At 44.2% G+C, this 19,508-nt stretch overlaps 1 protein-coding gene across 1 annotated transcript in view; it reads left to right on the top strand.

Moving 5' to 3' along the window:
- Positions 1 to 19,508, top strand: part of ITGA9 (integrin subunit alpha 9) — a 241,243-nt gene that overhangs the window by 13,299 nt on the left and 208,436 nt on the right. Inside the window, exons 2-4 of the mRNA XM_082192761.1 lie at positions 5,051 to 5,178; positions 7,338 to 7,444; positions 13,286 to 13,409. Coding sequence (XP_082048887.1) covers positions 5,051 to 5,178; positions 7,338 to 7,444; positions 13,286 to 13,409 — 359 coding nt within the window. The remainder of the gene's footprint in view (positions 1 to 5,050; positions 5,179 to 7,337; positions 7,445 to 13,285; positions 13,410 to 19,508) is intronic.

Here is a 19,508-nt window from a genome sequence, read left to right as displayed (position 1 = left end):
TGACGTGGTCTGTTACATGCAAGATTACCATGTAAAATCCTTCTCATCTTGGCCTATGGCTGAAGGATCTTGTTTTACCATTAAGCTGTGTCATTTAAACTTAAAGTTGATTACAGGGGTGGGGAGATTTAGATTTGTTGCACAGATACCTGACAAAGGATGCAGTGGGTTTTTTTTTTTTTTTTAAATGTGCTTAACAATGGAATCCTAACCCCAAAGAATAGCACTGTTTTCCTGTTCAATGGGTTGGATATGGACTTAATCACCTTTCGAGTATACCCATTGGAATTTGAGTTAGACACTTTTGTTCTGAAAAAGCTGGAGATCTCTTACCTTGTAGCAGAATTAAAAAAACACGCAGATGAGATTATAGCCATGCATGTCCCACCACAATATAATTTGATATTTGATAATTTGATTATATTATAATATATGCTCTGATGTGTGATTGGAGCAATCAAAGGAACTTATTGAATTCAGCAAAATTATGTAAATAAGCTTTCTAAAAACGTTAAGTCATGAGTAACTTAACTCTCAAGGGACGTGGGTGGCACTGTGGGTTAAACCACAGAGCCTAGGACTTGCTGATCAGAAGGTTGGCGGTTCGAATCCCCGTGATGGGGTGAGCTCCTGTTGCTCGGTCCCTGCTCCTGCCAATCTAGCAGTTCAAAAGCATGTCAAAGTGCAAGTAGATAAATAGGTACCGCTCCAGTGGGAAGGTAAACAGCGTTTCCGTGCGCTGCTCTGGTTCGCCAGAAGCAGCTTAGTCACATTGATTTCAGTGGGTCTGTGTGGGTGACTAAGTCTGCATCCAGTTCATTTGCAGAGGGTAGCCAATGTTACACCCTCCAGATGTCATTGTATTCAACATCCATCATCCCTAGCCATTGGGTATGTTGGCTGGGGCTTATGTGAGTTAGGAGTCCAGTGATACCTGGAAGTCATCACGTTGGCTATCGTGGATTGACATAGAAGTGTTGCATCCCTGAGATATCAAATACCTCTCATAAGGCTTCTCTTATTGTGCAGCCGCCTCTGGCACCCTCTCCTGTAAATGACATGCCTCTTCCTTCTGGGGAGGCAACTGAGAGTAAGTCAGATGCTAAGCCGGCTCCAACTCCACCTGTGTCTCCATGGCGACACCTGTGTGAACAAACTTCACAGGCCCAATGCACCCAAAGGAGTTCCCCCTTTGCTTGTCCAGTCCAGGGACTCTGGCCACTTTCTGTGCTAACAGCTGTGCTAATCCTGCTCTTCAAAGGGAAGATACAGGGTGTGTGTCGCTTGTTGGGTTAGTGTCTTCACTTGTGCTTAGTCATACATTTACACCTCCCTTGTACCTGCTATACCTTGTAACCAGAGCCTTGTCTACATACTGATCTGATTTGCGCATGAAAGACTTTGGGAGTTCTTCGTCCAGCCTTGAGGGCCAGGAAAGTGCCTGGAATGACGAAACACAGGGAATGTTTGCTACCTCATCCTTATGACCTTTGTATGAACAAGAAAGAGAGCGTTTGCTTTTCTCTCTATCAAACTTTGGGATGTATAAATAGCATATAATTACGTTGGTAAAAACTGGTTTATTTATATAGTTATAGATATTTATTTACATGAGGTATCAGGCATTTACCCAGAAAAATAACTCTCACACTGATGTTTCCTCTGCAGCTTCAACGTTGACTGACTTCATTGAAGCCCAAAAAACTGTGCTAAGATATTTAAAACAAACTTTAAAGGAGAAAAGGCTACATTAACAGTTTGATTTCTCTTGAGTTTCAGAGGAGAAGCTGCCAAATCACAAGCTTTTGACAGGGGCTACCTTCTAAAAAGCCATGTTTTCACAAGTGAGAACAATTAGTGGCCCAGTTTCCTAAATTACAGAAAACTACAAAGCCAACAAACATTGAGAAGCGAACACAAGGGAGTCTGAAATAGCAGCTCTCAATACAAATGCCACTGAGAGATGGGCAAGCTTGGATAAAAAATGCCAATCATTTCCTCCTTAATGTACACCATGAAGGTGCATCATTCATATAAATTTATTGACATTATTGAAAAAGAAAACTTTGATGGCAATATTACCAGCGTATGGGCTCACAATTTAAATTGTAAGTGGTTGGTAAGGAAACTATTTCCATGACTTGTTACAGCTAAATACAGTTATGTATTAGCCTTGGCTACTTTAAAGGGATCTAAACACACTTTTCACCACTGGGGAGAGAAGAGCTCTCTTAGTGGCCAATTGGAAAAGAAGGAAGCTAGTCTGTAAAACTAAGGAAAAGATATATAAGACAAATAAATGTGTAGAGCTTGAGACATTCATATGCTCATATAGAGGACTGTACATGTTGAGACTGTAATTTGAATTTATCATGTTTCTCAGCACACCACTAGTTGTAAGGAGACAGCTAACCTCCCTTAAAAGGTAAAGGGACCCCTGACCGTTAGGTCCGGTCGCAGATGACTCTGGGGTTGTGTGCTCATCTCGCTCTATAGCCCAAGGAAGCCTGTGTTTGTCCGCAGACAGTTTCCAGGTCATGTGGCCAGCATGACTAAGCTGCTTCTGGCGAACCAGAGCAGCGCATGGAAACGCCGTTTACCTTCCTGCCAGAATGGTACCTATTTATCTACTCGCACATTGCATGCTTTCGAACTGGTAGATGGGCAGAAGCTGGGCTCGAACAACAGGAGCTCACCCCGTCGTGGGGATTCGAACTGCCGACCTTCCAATCAGCAAGCCCTAGGCTCTGTGGTTTAGACCACAGGGCCACCCGCGTCCTCCCTTAAGGAACTGCAATTCTCAGAGTTCCTAGGGATAGGGAATGGCCAGTCAACTAGTTTCGGAGTGTAATATAAATAGGCATTGAGTTCCCCATACAGTGGTACCTCGGATTACGGACGCTTCAGGTTACAGACGCTTAAGGTTACAGACTCCGCTAACCCAGAAATAGTACCTTGGGTTAAGAACTTTGCTTCAGGATGAGAACAGAAATTGTGGCGCGGTGGCAGCGGGAAGCCCCATTAGCTAAAGTAGTACCTCAGGTTAAGAACAGTTTCAGGTTAAGAACGGACCTCCAGAACGAATTAAGTTCTTAACTCGAGGTACCACTGTATAAGATAGGCTGACACTTTGTAAAATGCTTTTCAGGTTCAATGTAAGCAACTGAAAATTTCTCCTCAGATATGTTTTATATGTGCCTTCTGGTTTTAGCTAATTGTTGTTGGTATCTATGTGAATTGTGTTACATAGGTAGGCATGAGTTCAGCTGGCAGAGTGTTCGCTTGGCTTTAAAAACTTGCAACCTATTGAAGCTCTTGCCTATTCCAGAAAAAGGCTTCTGGAAACATTGATGCTACTTTTGCAATGCGATATCATCATCTGCTCACATTGGATTACCATATACATAGAATCCACAGGGGCTGATTAGAAGAATTTAATTTCTGCTTTCTGATATGAAATGAGTGTCCCAGTTTTCTTCCACCAAATTTTGTAGGGCAGAGCCAGCCCTGCTGTTAGACAGAGTGAGCAGGGTGCAGGTTTTGGGTTTCTTGAAAAGGGAGCAAATAGTTGCTTTACTTATTGTTGTATTTTTGCAGGCACTGAGGTGGAGAGGTGTTTGTGTGATTTTCCGCCTCTTTTGCCACAAGACTCTGACTGGCCTTGGGTACAGTGCTTTTTGATTTGTGCTAAGGGCGGTGGGGGGGGGCAACATTTGCTGTTCTGCCTGAGGCAGAGAAATATCCTGGATACCCTATTGCAGAGTGTGCATTATGATGCACACATTTACCTTGAGTACAAAAATGGCGTTTCTTGCATCTGGTTATGGGGACAAATTCAATTCAGGTCACACTTAAGGGGCTAACCTACCTAATTTGCACTTTCTAAAACATTATACAAACAGGAAAACAGCCATCCTTTGAAATTTGCACTTCTCTGAATTTTGCAGTGCAGTTCCCCAACCAAGTGATGTTTATAAAAATGTGTATGCTAAGGGTAAAGTCTGTAAAGAGAGCATCTATTAGTCAAAATGGAATACAAAATGCTTTGTATGGGACAAAATCACATACAAATGTAGGAGAAACTCACAGTAAATGGCTGCCGACTTTTCAGGATGACTTAAAAAAAAAATCTTAAATGGAAGTGGAAATATAGAGAACTAAACTTAAGATCAGAAAAATGAGAAACTAAAATGGGCAGTCTCCCATCCCAACTTCCAGCATAATTATTTCTTCTTCTTCTTTCTTCTTCCAAACTTTATCGGGGTTTTTTTTATAAAACCAATTACCAAACATTTTGTCTTCTCAGAGAAATGCATGCACGGGTATTAAGTCTTATATGCTGTCATCCACATGGCATCAAAGCAGACTTGGAAAATCTTTTACATCACAGATTAAGCTCACACCCACAGGGTGTACAGTGCTACCTCGGTTTAAGAACAGCCCTGTTTACAAACTATTCAGTTTACAAACTCCGCAAAACCAGAAATAGTGTCCCGGTTTGCAAACTTTACCTCAGTCTAAGAACGGAAGCCAAAAGGTGAAAGGGCATCGGCAGCAGGAGGTCTCATTAGGGAAAGCGCGCCTTGGTTTAAGAACGGTTTCGGTTTAAGAATGGACTTCCGGAACGGATTAAGTTTGTAAACCGAGGTACCACTGTACTTCAATCTCAGACCATTTTAATGAATGTTCCACCTTCGTTCTTCTGGGTTGAGGAGTGCTCATATTTATAGCTGAGGAGTGGGGGCTGGGTGGGGAGAGAATGCATACATAGTTGCTGTTGTTAATTTTCATTCTTTCCCAAAAGCTTATATTGGGGGGGCTAGAGATCGTGTTGTGAATTCTTAGCTCCTTCAAATAATTCATGGTTTTATTAAAGGAAAATGCCTTGTCTTGCCATGGTGGGTGGGCACATGTATCTTGGATCATAGCTTCCTAAGGGTGTTGGGAAAACATAGCCTGTCAATGAGAGTGAGCTGTTACTGTGCAACTTGTGTGCATTCATTTCCTTCTTGTAGCGTTAATGAAACATTCCTTTGCTCTCAATTTCCAGGGTTTTGGTTGGCGCCCCCAAGGCAGAGTCTAAATACAGTGCCTCTCTTAAGTCCCCAGGAGCTGTGTTTAAATGTCGTGTTCACACCAACCCTGACAGGAGATGCACAGAACTGGATATGGGCCGAGGTATGTATGGGTCTACCCTGTTTTAAGTTTATATGCAAACTCTGTTTTGAAAAATTTCTCTTTCTCAAGAGCCTTAGGGCTTCGCTGCATGGGGAACGTCTCCCGCCCCTACTATGACTACAGTTGCACTACAAGAAACTTAGATCTGTGCCTTACTGGAGGCTTTTGACAATCAGTATTTCTCAGATGGAGGATACAGGAAATATTATTTGAGAAGAGAAGCTCCTCATCGTTAGTCATCCTGTGGTATTGCCATGTTCTCTTCAGAACCTGTATGCATGTTGAAGTGTTTTATGCTTCTCCTTTAAATAATTGCAAATCAGAAGTCAAAGCCTGTAATGATATGTTTCTGATATGGCCACAGAAAAAGACTTTGTTAAAATGTGTTTAGCCCATTCAGGATATAAAGCAGTGTAAATGCATATGAAATACTCATTTAAGTGTAATAACAAAATCTATTTCCTTTATACATTTTTGTCTTACCTCAGTTCCCCTACCCTTAGCTAGCTGTAAAAGAAAGAAAACCAGGACTGATATGTCACGGGAGCAAATCATGATCCTCCCAATTCTCCCTCCATTGCCCCATAATGAGCAAAAAGTGCTATTACATTTTGGGGTCTTGGTCCAAAAGCTCTTGGGAGTTGGCAGTGGGTGAACTATTACAGCTGCTTTTCCTTGTGGTATCAGATTTGCAAATCCATAATTTATCAGCAAACTCTGTGAGGAAGTTCTTCCTTGGGCTTTCAAATATTTCATCATTCATCTTCCTTGAATGACCCCACATTCTGCTTCCGTGAGAAAGGGAGAAAAACTTATTTCTATTTATGCATTCCTTTTATTTTCCATTGCCACTGAAGAAGATAGTATGCCCACACGGATTCATCCTGAATTCACCAGATATATAATAATAATAAAATTTTTTATTTATATCCCGCCCTCCCCAGCCGAAGCCGGGCTCAGGGCGGCTAACAACAATAAAACAGTACAAAAGTACAGCATAAACAACACTCTAAAATCATTCATTATAAAATTAATTAATTCAAGCCACTGGCAACCATTGGGCCAGAGCTCCGCAAAGATTGCCGAGGGAGGGAGTCAGGCTGTGCCCTGGCCAAAGGCCTGGTGGAACAGCTCTGTCTTGCAGGCCCTGCGGAAAGATGTCAAGTCCCGCAGGGCCCTGGTCTCTTGTGACAGAGTGTTCCACCAGATCGGAGCCACAGCCGAAAAAGCCCTGGCTCTAGTTGAGGCCAGCCTAACTTCTCTGTGGCCTGGGACCTTCAAGATGTTTTTATTTGAAGACCGTAAGCTTCTCTGTGGGGCCAGTGCAGCTGGTATAGCACCGGGTGAATGTGATCTCGCAGCGAAGACCTCGTAAGGAGTCTCGCTGCAGCATTCTGCACCTGCTGGAGTTTCTGGGTCAGTCTCAAGGGCAGCCCCACATAGAGCGAGTTACAATAATCCAGTCTGGAGGTGACCGTCGCGTGGATCACAGTGGCTAGGTCAGGGCGAGAGAGGTAAGGAGCCAACAGCTTAGCTTGGCAGAGATGGAAAAATGCCGCCTTTGTTATAGCTGCAATCTGCACCTCCAAGGAAAGGGAGGTGTCGAAGATTACACCCAAACTCTTAACGGACGGTGCTGGCACTAATTGCGCCCCCGCAAGAGATGGGAGTTGCCCCCCCCATCCCATATCGTCCCGTCCCAGCCAGAGGACCTCTGTCTTCAAAGGATTTAGCTTCAACCGGCTCCCACGTAACCATCCAGCCACAGCTTCCAAACATCTAGTCAGTGTGTCTTGGGCCAAGTCAGGATGGCCATCCATCAACAGATAGAGTTGGGTGTCATCGGCATACTGATGGCAACCCAGCCCAAAACTCCAGACAAGCTGGGCGAGGGGGCGCATAAAGATGTTAAAAAGCATTGGGGAGAGTATCGCACCCTGAGGTACTCCACACACCAAGGAGTGGCGCAATGGTACTCCACACACCAAGGAGTGGCGCGATGACAATTCCTCCCCAAGCGCCACCCTCTGTCCCCGACCAGAGATAAATATGATATGATAAATAACTATGTAAACTTACTTGTGTGATCACAGTGGAAATAAACGAATGCCATATTCCTCCATCATTAACGTTCACCCTTGCTCCTGCATTCATTCTAGCGAATGTTCAAGGAATGACCTGCGGGAAGACATGCAAGGAGGACAGAGAAGATGAATGGATGGGTGTTAGCCTGGCAAGGCAGCCCACACCTGGAGGAAGTATCCTGGTAAGTTTGCTGTTCCCTTCATCCCATCAAAATGTGAAGTGTCACACTGTTGCCGGTAGTATTGCGTGCGAATTAATTTGCTGTGCCGGTGATTGACAGAATCCAGCTAACTCTGTACTTTCACATCCTTTAAGAGGAAGGCAAATAGGGTCCTGGGGACAAAGCTTTCTTCTGGAAAGAAGGATTCAAAGGAGTTACACCTGCTTCTGTCACCCTTGAGGGCTTCCTCTTAAAAGTGGTGAAGGCTTTAGGACTTGGAACAGAATGAATAGCACTTTGTATTCCTATGAATGAGTCGGATCTTCTTTCTTCTTTGTTTAAAAAGCATGAAATTAGTGGTGCCACGAGTAGATGTTATGTGTGCACCTATAGACAGATTCATTATACGTCATGTCGTAATTCTACAATAAACCTAATGTATGCTAAAGCTAAATATTAAGTAGAAGGATTTTGGTACACTTATAGACATGCATACCTAGTTTTGTGGATGGTCCTTCTGGTATCAGAAGTTAACTACTGAAAACTACTTCAAGGGAAGTAATAGTGCCACTGTATTCTGCTCTGGTCAGACCTCACCTGGAGTACTGTGTCCAGTTCTGGGCACCACAGTTCAAGAAGGACACTGACAAACTGGAACGTGTCCAGAGGAGGGCAACCAAAATGGTCAAAGGCCTGGAAACGATGCCTTATGAGGAACGGCTAAGGGAGCTGGGCATGTTTAGCCTGGAGAAGAGGAGGTTAAGGGGTGATATGATAGCCATGTTGAAATATATAAAAGGATGTCACATAGAGGAGGGAGAAAGGTTGTTTTCTGCTGCTCCAGAGAAGCGGACACGGAGCAATGGATCCAAACGACAAGAAAGAAGATTCCACCTAAACATTAGGAAGAACTTCCTGACAGTAAGAGCTGTTCAACAGTGGAATTTGCTGCCAAGGAGTGTGGTGGAGTCTCCTACTTTGGAGGTCTTTAAGCAGAGGCTTGACAACCATATGTCAGGAGTGCTCTGATGGTGTTTCCTGCTTGGCAGGGGGTTGGACTCGATGGCCCTTGTGGTCTCTTCCAACTCTATGATTCTATGATTCTATGAAATCAGCAGGAGTTGGTATTTTTCTGTGCTGAGAGACATCAGTGATGAGCATGAACTGGTGAGGATTATTCTGAAAAGGAACGGTGTGATTGTCCACACTCATTCCACGGTCCTTAGCAGCCGTTACCAATGTTTGTGACATAATTTGTGCACATGATGTGACAGTCGGCCCAAGCAATGGTGATCCAAAATTACTTGCAATGTTTTGCAAATATTTTTGGAAGCCCTCCCGCCCCAAAAGTCCTTCTGGTTTTAGAAGCTGTTGCAACAATACCTGCCTTGTTTGTACACCCATTTGCTCCTTGGGGAAAGAGCATAAATAAGACTTTTAATCTCAGGGTTGTGGGTTCGAGCCCCACATTGAGCAAAATATTCTTCTATTCCAGGGGGTTAGACTAGATGACCCTTATGGTTCCTTCCAACAATTCTATGATTCTACTGCATAATGAAACCCGGAGAATGTTGTACTGCAGTTCTAGTCTCATATTTATTGAAACTAATTTTGATCATCATGGTGGGTATCGAGAGTTTCGTCCTAAGGCGTGATTGGTTAAATGAGTCAATAAACAGAGACCTTCACAAGTCTGCCGGTGCTCCAGTAAAACATGGTTCTGTTAAATATCAGTTTGAGATAGAAAGCTAAATAGAAAACCAGAGATGAATAAAGTGCTGACAGCATGAGCTTAAAATATAATTTTAGAAAGCCGCTTGGATTTTGAAATATCAACATGAGAGTTAGTGTTTGTATTAATTTAAGTGTCTCAGTAATACAATAGAAGTTCCTCGTTCCTCCATGCTACAGTTGTAAAATTCATTATCTTATTTGCACTGGAAAAGTAACTGGGGACGGTGCATTAAATCTTGGAGAAAAGCCAGGCATCCTTTAATCTTGTTCTTTCAAGACGCACCTGCTCTATTTATCATGCAGTTTGTTTCTTTTCCTCGTCAGAAAGAATTTCTGTGTATTCCTAATGTGAGCTGGTGGAATTGTTGTTATTTTAATTCTTTTTCTTTATTTTTAATACACTTTGTTTCTTTCCTTTTTGTTAATACTTACGTGTAGAATTAATAATAACAAAAAGAAGTATTTCCATTCTAAACTTATTGAAACAGCCAAACAACTAAACCTCTAACTTCAGTGTCGCTTCCTATATGTAGGTGGTTTGAGTTTGAATGCCACCTTGTAAGTTTATAAGAGGCTTGTTTATCAAATTCAGAATGTGAAGTGATCTCTTCATGGTTGATCTCTTCATGGTCTGAGCTCACAGAAAAGCCTTGTTGTTACTTGAAGAAAATATCCCCTGAATGGTCTGGAAAGTCTGATGCTCAATTGCTGAGGCTAGTCAGGTGTGCAGCTGGTCAGAAGACCTTGGACAGAAGAGCTCTGGAAGGTTCTTATAAGAAATAATACGTGTAATAAATATTTAAGACAGAGGTTTTCAAATTTTTTGAGTCCATGGCTCCCTTGCCCAACTACATTCTTTCCGTGGCACCTCTGTGGGGCTCAGGAGCCTGCAGAACTAGCAGCCTCTCACTCTTTTTCAAACACCCTCCCTTGTGGAGTGTTCCCTCAGCCTCCTCTCCTCTCTCCTCTCCTTGGGAGTCCTCTAAGCAGCCACAGCTGCCACCCCACCCCAAAGAGATGTTTCTCCTCACACTGTCCCACAGAGGCCTGGGAAACCCCCCTTGCCCAGCCCCAGAGACACCATTCACCTGGGGAGCTTGTAGCCAGGGCTGCTGCAACAAACAGCTGTGCAAGCCTTTGGGAGGCAGAGACGTGAGAAGGCATCAGAGGACGGAGGGAAGGAAAGAAGGACAGAGGCCAGTGTTGCCCGCAGCACCCCTGACCATCAGTCAAGGCACCCTAGGGTGCCACAGCACACTGGTTGAAAACCACTGATTTAAGATAAAACACCCAAGCTGAGGAGGGACGCGGGTGGCGCTGTGGGTTAAACCACAGAGGTTAGGACTTGCCGATCAGAAGGTCGGCAGTTTGAATCCCTGCGATGGGGTGAGCTCCCGTTGCTCGGTCGCTGCTCCTGCCAACCTAGCAGTTCGAAAGCACATCAAAGTGCAAGTAGATAAATAGGTACCGCTCCAGCGGGAAGGTAAACGGCATTTCCGTGTGCTGCTCTGGTTCACCAGAAGCAGCTTAGTCATGCTGGCCACATGACCCGGAAGCTGCCTCCCTCGGCCAATAAAGTGAGATGAGTGCCGCAACCCTAGAGTTGGTCACGATTGGACCTAATGGTCAGGGGTCCCTTTACCTTTACCCAAGCTGAACTTTAATCAATTCATGCTTCTGCTGGCTCTTTTAGTCAGTGGCTAGATAGTTCATTCTTTATGCTCATTATATTCCAACAGTTTAATATTCCCATGGGACCTGGTATATGGCAGTGACTGTGTGAATTGTGAATGAGGAAGCCCCTGGTTCAATCTTGTCTCTGCCAAGAACTTGCCCTAGACAAGCACAGAGATTCCCCCAGTAGGAATCAGCCTTGGGATTTCACTTACCATGGTTAAGAAAAACATCAGTACTCACCCTTAACCATGGTTAACACTAACCACAGTTTCCCTTGTGTGGGATGTGAAGCCCATTTGGTGATTGTTTACCAATCTAGACATGGGTAGTGGTCGACCATGGTGACTAGTGCTGTTGTTTCTCTTAACTGTGGTTAAGGCAGAAGGGGGAATTTGCTTGACAGAACTATTGTTGATCAAGGGTTTGTTTATAGGAGGGACCCTAGTTCAGTGGCAGACTACATACAGAAGGACCAAGGTTAGATCTCTACCATCCCCAGTAGCAGCTGAAGTGAAAGACCTTTGCCTGAGACCACAGAGAGCCACTGTGAGTCAGACCTTTGGTAGCCAACATAATGCTTTCTGTATGTTTGGAACTATAGCTTCCATCATCACTGACCATTGACCAAACTGCTTTGGGCTGATGGGAGTTGTAGTCCAAAAAATATTGAGCGTACTGCGTTGGCTCTTGGTGGAGTAGATAACACTGGGCTGTTATAAGGTGACTTCTTATGTCAGCAGCCTTGTTGTACACTTTTGGCTCTAAATTTTAGGCCATTTGGGTGAGATGGGATCAGTCCCCCCCCTTTCCCTCCTCCTGTGTTTGGCTCAAAATTTTCGTTTCTGAGCTGGTGGTGCCAGAGACTCGCTGCTGATCTTCTCCATTTATAGCAGCCGTGAATGCTCCTCTGAGAGAGTTTAAGTTGAGGAACTGGTGTAGGTCATTGGCAGTTTTTTCCTGATGTGGAAGATAAATCTACAAATGAGGAATTGTGAGACTTTAGTTACTTAGTCATAATTTAAAGGGGCCTTTTGTTTCAACGATTTGCATTGGATATAAATTTTCTTTGCAGTCAAGATTCCTTCCTCCTTGTGACATGCTCTCTTCACTGGTTTCCTAGGGGAGGCTTGCAGAAAGTCGGCCTTGACACTGGATGTCTGTAGGATATTGTCTTCCATTAAAATGTATATCTCTGTGTTGTATTCACAGTGGAAATGTTCCATGAGAGAAGCTATTTCCTGAACACTCTAGATATAAATATTTCATGATTATTTTTTCTAAAACCAAATTCTGAATGCAGTGTGTGTTGGGAATTGAAACCATAAATGAGTCTACTTAAAAGAGCAAATCACTTGACTTCAGTTTCTTCCAACCTTCCTTACATACATCTGGCTGTCAAAGCTGAGTGCCATTATAAACATCCTTTGTAGAATTGCATTCCTTGCTCTGACATCAGAGAGCTTCACATAAACCCTTAGGACCAAGGGCATCGATGGGCTTGTGTGATAAATAGCTTAATTCAGTAAATAAAAGTATTTGCATTGCTGAGCATGGCTCATTCGAACTAAACAAGCCTGAAGCTTGTATGATAATGTTCCCAGGGCTGTTAGGGCATAGTCCAGCCTTGGGTCCCCAGATGTTGTTGGACAACAACACCCATAATCCCTGACAACTGGTCCTGCTAGCTAGGGATGATGGGAGTTGTAGCCCAACAACATTTGGGGACCCAAGGATGTGGAAGGTATAGACAGTGGTGGCCGTGGCTGTCTTCCTTTAGGGAATAGACTTCCAGCTGTGAAGTACTCTCTGGGCTGATTCACATCTGGAGATATTCCCTCTGCCTTGGAATAATTTTTGAGGCTTAGCAGGTAAGAAAGGAGAGTGGAGCGAAGAGGTGGATAAATAAATTGGAAGGACTGCAAAGGCAGATGAGAATACTGAAGCCCAGAGTCAAATAATTTACCTTACCACATCTCCTTAATAATAAGGTATGAGGATAATAGAGCTTGCAAGGTGACTTACATCCTGTATCTATCTAGATAACAAAAGGAGATGAACCTGGGCATGCCATAATCTATTTTTTTTCTTGTTTTGTTTTAATTTGAAAAGTTCAAAAGCTTTCATTGCTTTTTAAAGAATGGAGACACACCCTGATGCCCTTGAGAGTGTGTTGAAGATAGTGTCATCATTGCCTGTGATGAATACCTTCCCTTTTTGTCCGGCTGTTGCCTACTGGTCAAATAGTGTTCGCAGCTTTCTGAAGCACCATGCACAGTTGCCAAACCTATGCATGGAGATGGAGTGTGCATAGAACAGGGAATGATCCCTCTGTCTTACCATCTTCAACTCGGAGTTGTTTTTTCTTTGGGGGGGCACTTTCTGCCTCCAGGCACTGATTTTCTGGATCCAGGTATAAGCATTAATTTCCCCCGTCTGGTTTGTTTACCATAGGCCTGTGCACACCGTTGGAAGAATGTCTACTATGAGACAGAGTACATCCTTCCTCACGGTTTCTGCAACATCATCCCACCCAATCTAGGGTCCAATGGCAAAAGGTTAATGCCTTGCTATGAAGGTAAGGGAATCTTTTTCTTCTTCATTGTATGTACTATTGCTTGTGACTGAGCAGACGCTCACTATTAACTTCCAAAATGTTGGTGCATTTTAACTGACTGTTTTTCTTGTATGAATGTAAACGGTATCCCTAAGAATAAACCAAGAACAGTCTCTTATGCACTGTGTCCCCATAACCAAGGCAAACATCACAAACACATAGAGAGTCTTCAGCTCTGAAACTCTTTCAAGTCTGCCCAAAGTTAGGCCTGGAAATCTTTTGAAGGCAATGTAAAACTGCTGTCCAGATATGGGTGTAGCCTGGCGGGGGGCAGCTAGATCCACAAACATTATTGAAAAGCATTTGAAAGTTTTTTTGGGGAGGTTCTGCCCCCCAGTAGAAGCCTGTCCCCCATAATGGCCTCTTCAGGGGGTATTTTTACCTGTGATTTCCTTACCCCCCCCCAACAAAAATCATGGCTATGCTCATGTGTGCAGACAGGCTTTTAGTGTGAATTACAAAGATTATTTTTTGGGCCATTTTGCCCCATAGTAAAGGTAAAGGGACCCCTGACCATTGGGTCCAGTTGTGACCGACTCTGGGGTTGTGGTGCTCATCTTGCTTTATTGGCCGAGGGAGCCGGCGTACAGCTTCCGGGTCATGTGGCCAGCATGACTAAGCCACTTCTGGCGAACCAGAGCACTGCACGGAAACGCCGTTTACCTTCCCGCCACAGCAGTACTTATTTATCTACTTGCACTTTGACGTGCTTTCGAACTACTAGGTTGGCAGGAACAGGGACCAAACAACGGGAGCTCACCCCGTGGTGGGGATTCGAACCGCCGACCTTCTGATCTTAGGCTTTGTGGTTTAACCCACAGTGCCACCCGCGTCCCCTACACAGTGTGTTAATAAATCACTGCATAAAGTTAATATATCACTGCATAAAGTTAACTTCTTTACACCCATGTAAATGGTGCAGGTTCTTGAGTTGGTTCCTTGACCCAGACCTTCTCTCTTACTGTGGCATAGCTACAGCCATGAGTGCTGTGGGCCTGCAATCCAAATAAGCTCCTATATGCAATAGGTGAGGAAGCTGTGGCCCTCCAAATTTTGGACTCCAACTCCCATCAGCCCCAACCAGCATAGCCAATGGTTAGGGATGATGGGAGTTGAAGTCCGACGATATCTGCAATATCTGCAAAACCACAGCTTCTCCATCTGTGTCCAAGCAGTGTAGCTCTGTCATGTCTGAGCCATTTTTAGCCTGGGGATCAGGAGGAGGGTCTGAGGAGGCTGTTGGATCACCAGAGCAACTTTGTGCCACTCTGTAAGGTTCCCTGGAGTGGCCACTTCATGGGTTGAGATCCTCTCCTTTTCTATGTCGCACTGTAATGTGCTGAACACACTGATGGTGCCATATTTAAAAGTCACAATAATTTCTACCCCACCTTTTCTTCAATTACTCAGAGCTGGTCATATGTGGCGTTATCTCATTCTATCCTCACAAAAAGACTCTGAGGTAGGCTAGGGTGAGTAACTGACTTGCCCAGTGTGCTTTATGGCTGAATGGGCCAGATATGGCTTTCCCATATCTGAGGAAAACCCTCTAGTGTCCCAGTGTTTCTCAAACTTGGATCCTCAGCTGTTGTTGGACTACACTGGTCCCTGACCACTGGTCCTGCTAGCTAGGGATCATGGGAGTTGTTATCAAGTTGATAAATACTGCATCTAGGCCACCCTTCCCCAACCTCTAGATGTGGTTAGGCTACAACTACCATCATCCCTGATCATTGACCATATTGGCTGGAGCTGATGGAAATGTGAGCCCTTCAGGCACAAGACTGTGGAAGCCTTTTCTGGGCTCTGTGATTGTTGTGGCTTAAGCCTCTATTTGCGCCACATGACCTAATGCAGAGGGCACAGGGCTGGGCTAAATACTCAATGTGACTTTAAAAAGACATTCAAAGTTGGTATCTTCTTACTCAAAGTAAATTAACAAACCAGGATGCATGGTTGTGCAGTTAAGAAGGGAAGATGAATGTCTCTATAAAGGGCCCCTGACAGTTAAGTCCAGTTGCGAACGACTCTGGGGTTGCTGCGCTCATCTTGCTTTATTGGCTGAGGGAGCCGGCATTTGTCCGCAGACAGTTTTTCCGGGTCATGTGGCCAGCATGACTAAGCCACTTCTGGCAAAACCAGAGCAGCACACGGAAATGCCGTTTACCTTCCCGCCGGAGTGGTACCTATTTCTCTACTTGCACTTTGACGTGCTTTCGAACTGCTAGGTTGGCAGGAGCAGGGACCGAGCAATGGGAGCTCACTCCGTCACTCCGGCGGGATTCGAACCGCCGACCTTCCGATCAGCAAGCCCAAGAGGCTCAGTGGTTTTAGACCACAGCTCCACCCGCGTCCCCGAATGTCTCTATAGGTCTCAGCAATTTTAGAGAAGTATCCTGGAAGGCATTTCCTTGGGTTTCCTGTGGTTTCTCTTTCTCCACCCCCCTTCAAAGTGTCAGTCTGCTTCCCATCCTCTTTGGAAGGCCTGGAGGCTGAAATGGGGTGCTTTGATGCAAGCAGTCTCTTCACTTTGGGCTCCAGTGGCAGGTCTGGTATATTGCTGCTATTAGAAAAGGTTCTAGTTAACGATTTTGTTAGTTAGATGTGGTCAAAACTGGAGCTGTCTTGAAAGGATGGATTCATTACATCGGAGAGTAAAACTTTGCTGGATATTGTTTGAATTGGACCTAGGTATCTGATTTGTATGTCTTTCCCCCCAGTACCCTGTTTTTGGGTTCACGCCAAAGTTAGAATGCGGTGAAGAGTGCTCAGAGAAACCCCCACCCCTCAGAACCTCGTGCCAGATTGGATTTTGCAGTAGGTTTGGTCAAACTTTCACATTTGACAACTGGCCAAGCAACCCAAAAACAACAACACAGAAAACTTGAGTTTAGGAAAAGCAGGCAACCACCACTACCACAACTGTTGTGTGTCTGGAGATGGTGACTGCTCTTCGGATCATTAGCAAAGTGCGTGCAGGCTTAACAAATGTTTAGGGAAGAATTATCTGGTTTTGGTTCTGTGTTTGGATCTGTCACTCCAGATCAACTCTAATAAAATGAAAGGAAGCTATAAAATCCTCCCACTTAGGAGACTGTTTTCCTTTCATGTTGGCAGGTTCAGCCTGGACGGACTAAGAAATGTCGTGCAGGTCGCAAAATATTTGCTTTTATTACACATGCAGAATTATGGACAGAGGTGGCTTCTGGATCAGGCAATCGCTTGTATATGTGTGTATGTTTTTGGTATCCATCACCTTTTCTGAGCAAAAACACCTCAGTTGATCAGGCACAATCAGCTGAGAACTGCTATTAAAAATAGAACAGTGTGGACCCAAGATCTGTGAAGCAGCCAGTGGGAAACTGGCAGTTTGGCATTGTCCAGTGTGCAGTTGATCGTGCTACAAACTGTCCTGAAAATTAGGGACTTGGTTTGTATTGCAGCCGCCAAACAGCACCGTCACAGGCATCGAGTGGGGTGACTGAGTTTGCTTTTGCTGAATTCTGTCGCTTTCAACCCAAACTGCAGTTAATTAGCTCCATCTAAAGGGATGGCTACAATCCATTGCTCCGACTGGGATCCTCCCTTCCTATAATAATCATCTTTAATGTGCCCTCCAGAAAGAAACAATGAAATCCTTGGCTGGGAGTTTGCAGCGAAAGACGGAACAAATGGAAATTGAGGGTGGGGAAAAGAACAATCCAGGATGTAATTAGTTGCAGTCCAGTATTTGCCGGATGTGAGCCTTTGATCTCGTCAGATTTATGTGCGCTTTTTCCTGTGATAAGAAGGTCTCGAATGGATGTGAGATGGAATCTTAGGTGGTGTGGGTGTGAAGTCCTGTGGGGCTTGTTCAGACCCAGCAGAGACATCCTCCACATTGACCAAGCAGCTCACAGCAATCTCCAGGTGCCACATTGCCACAGCAGTTCATGTGCATGTAGCATAGTGGCACATGGGACCGTTACTGTGCTGCCCGATACTGAGGGTGCACCAGGTCAAGCATTACTTACTTCCCTTCTGGATTCTTCCATGTAAAACAGAGGAGGCTGTTCACTGTGCCAAAGTGGAGCAGCGCACTGCCTGCCACAGCCCTCCAACCAGAGCTCACACTCTACTATCACCTAAGCTCCCACTACCATGAACGAGCAGAAGTTACTTATACAGTGGTACCTCTGGTTGTGAACAGGATCCGTTCCGGAGGCCCTTTCGCAACGTGAAAGGAATGCAACCCGCGGCGGCACATTGGTGCATGCACGCGTTGCAATTCGCCGCTTCTGCGCATGCGTGTGACATCATTTTGTGCGTCTGCGCATGCGCGAGTGGCGAAACTCGAAAGTAACCCTTTCTGGTACTTCCGGGTAGCTGCGGGACGTATCCTGAAAGAACGTAACATGAAGCAAACGTAACATGAAGCATGACTGTACAGTGGTACCTCTGGATACGAACGGGATCAGTTCTGGAACCCCATTCGCATCCTGAAGCGAACGCAACCCGCGTCTGCATGTCTGCGCATGTGCAGGTCACGATTCGCCGCTTCCATGCATGTGTGTGACATCATTTTGAGCGTCTGCGCAAGCGGCGAAACCTATAAGTAATGCGCTCTGTTACTTCTGGGTCACCGCGGAGCGCAACCCGAAAATATTCATCCCGAAGCATATTTAACCCGAGGTATGACTGTACTGGATTGAGCTGCATTCTTACCTTCTCCATTTCCTTCTTGCTGGCTGCTGTGATTTGATTTTTTAAAAAATTATTTAGTTTCTATACTGCTTAATGTATTGAAAATATTTCCCAGCAGTGTATAAAAAAGATGCAACAACAGACAAGAGTTCCTGGAAGCAACAGACATCGCCCTAGTCTCTCACTCTGGACTTGTTACTGATAATAAGAAAATCTAAGGGCCATTACATCAAAAGTTGGAAAAATGGGTTTCAGAGCATGCATCTGAAACCTCTGTTTCTAGTGGGTCTCTCCATTGCTTCTCAAATGCTGCAGGGTATGTATGGCTGGTCAATGTAGAAAAAGGCATGGGAATTTAAAAGTTAGAATTGGTTAGTATGCTGCAGTCTTTGACACAGTCATTCTCTGTAGGCAACATCAGACCATCCAAAAAATGACCTTGTGTGTTAAATTCTGCCTCTAAAACTTCCCAGAAAAAAAAGAATGGCCTGAACTGACCAGCACATTCTTTTCTGCTCCCTCCTCCTTCAGATAAAAAAAATAATAATTTGTTTAGTTTGAGGAAACAAGTAAAAAAACCTGCTCTTTGCAAAGTTTGCCTAACCATATAAATAACTCCATTACATGGCTTAGCTGAAACATGGCAGAGGCCCAAGTTTATCTGCCCATTTCCCTATTTTCATAGTTTCCCAGTGATTTGCTGTTTAAAATCATCGCAGGACCACTGAACACAAAACAACTGCTGCGTTTTCTCTTTGCTGCTGCCTTTGGATGCAACAACAGTGATGGAATGAACAGAAAGTGCAAGATGCTGCTGGGTTGGTGCAAGATGCCGTTGGGGGGAGCATTCTGCCTTAGATGCCCTGCAGATATGAAGAAATAAGAAGCAAGCAGCACTGTGTCTCCTCTCACCCAGCACCAGTGTTTTCTCTGGGTTTTTAAACAATTCTCTCGCCCTCTGCATTATATTCATAATAGGAATAGCTACCAAAGTGAATTAGTGTCATTTTGTGCCAAATGTATGTGTGTCTGTTGATGACCATGCATTACTTTTTTTTTAAAAAAAAAAATTATTAGAGTTTCCAATTTTTTACAAACAAAAAGAAAAAAGCAAACATAAAAAATATTAAAAACACATAAATTTCACAACTTATTTTCTCATAACATATTTCCCCGACCTCCTCCTCCCTCCCCTTCTTGTATATCCAGTTCAAATTATTTATACAGCAAATCCTTATCTCAAAGCATTACAGCTTAAAAAGAAAGAAAGAAAAGAAAACACCTTATTTGCCCTCCAACATCTTAGATTATTATAACTTTAAATTCTTACTTACAAAAAAAACCCATTTTATCATATTCTTTTTACCATTACAGCTA

The sequence above is a fragment of the Podarcis vaucheri genome (genome assembly GCF_965113315.1).
Source record: "Podarcis vaucheri genome assembly, chromosome: 12".
Classification (NCBI taxonomy): domain Eukaryota; kingdom Metazoa; phylum Chordata; class Lepidosauria; order Squamata; family Lacertidae; genus Podarcis; species Podarcis vaucheri.
The sequence above is the reverse complement of the archived record's forward strand: the minus strand, read 5'-3'. Positions and strand labels throughout refer to the sequence as shown.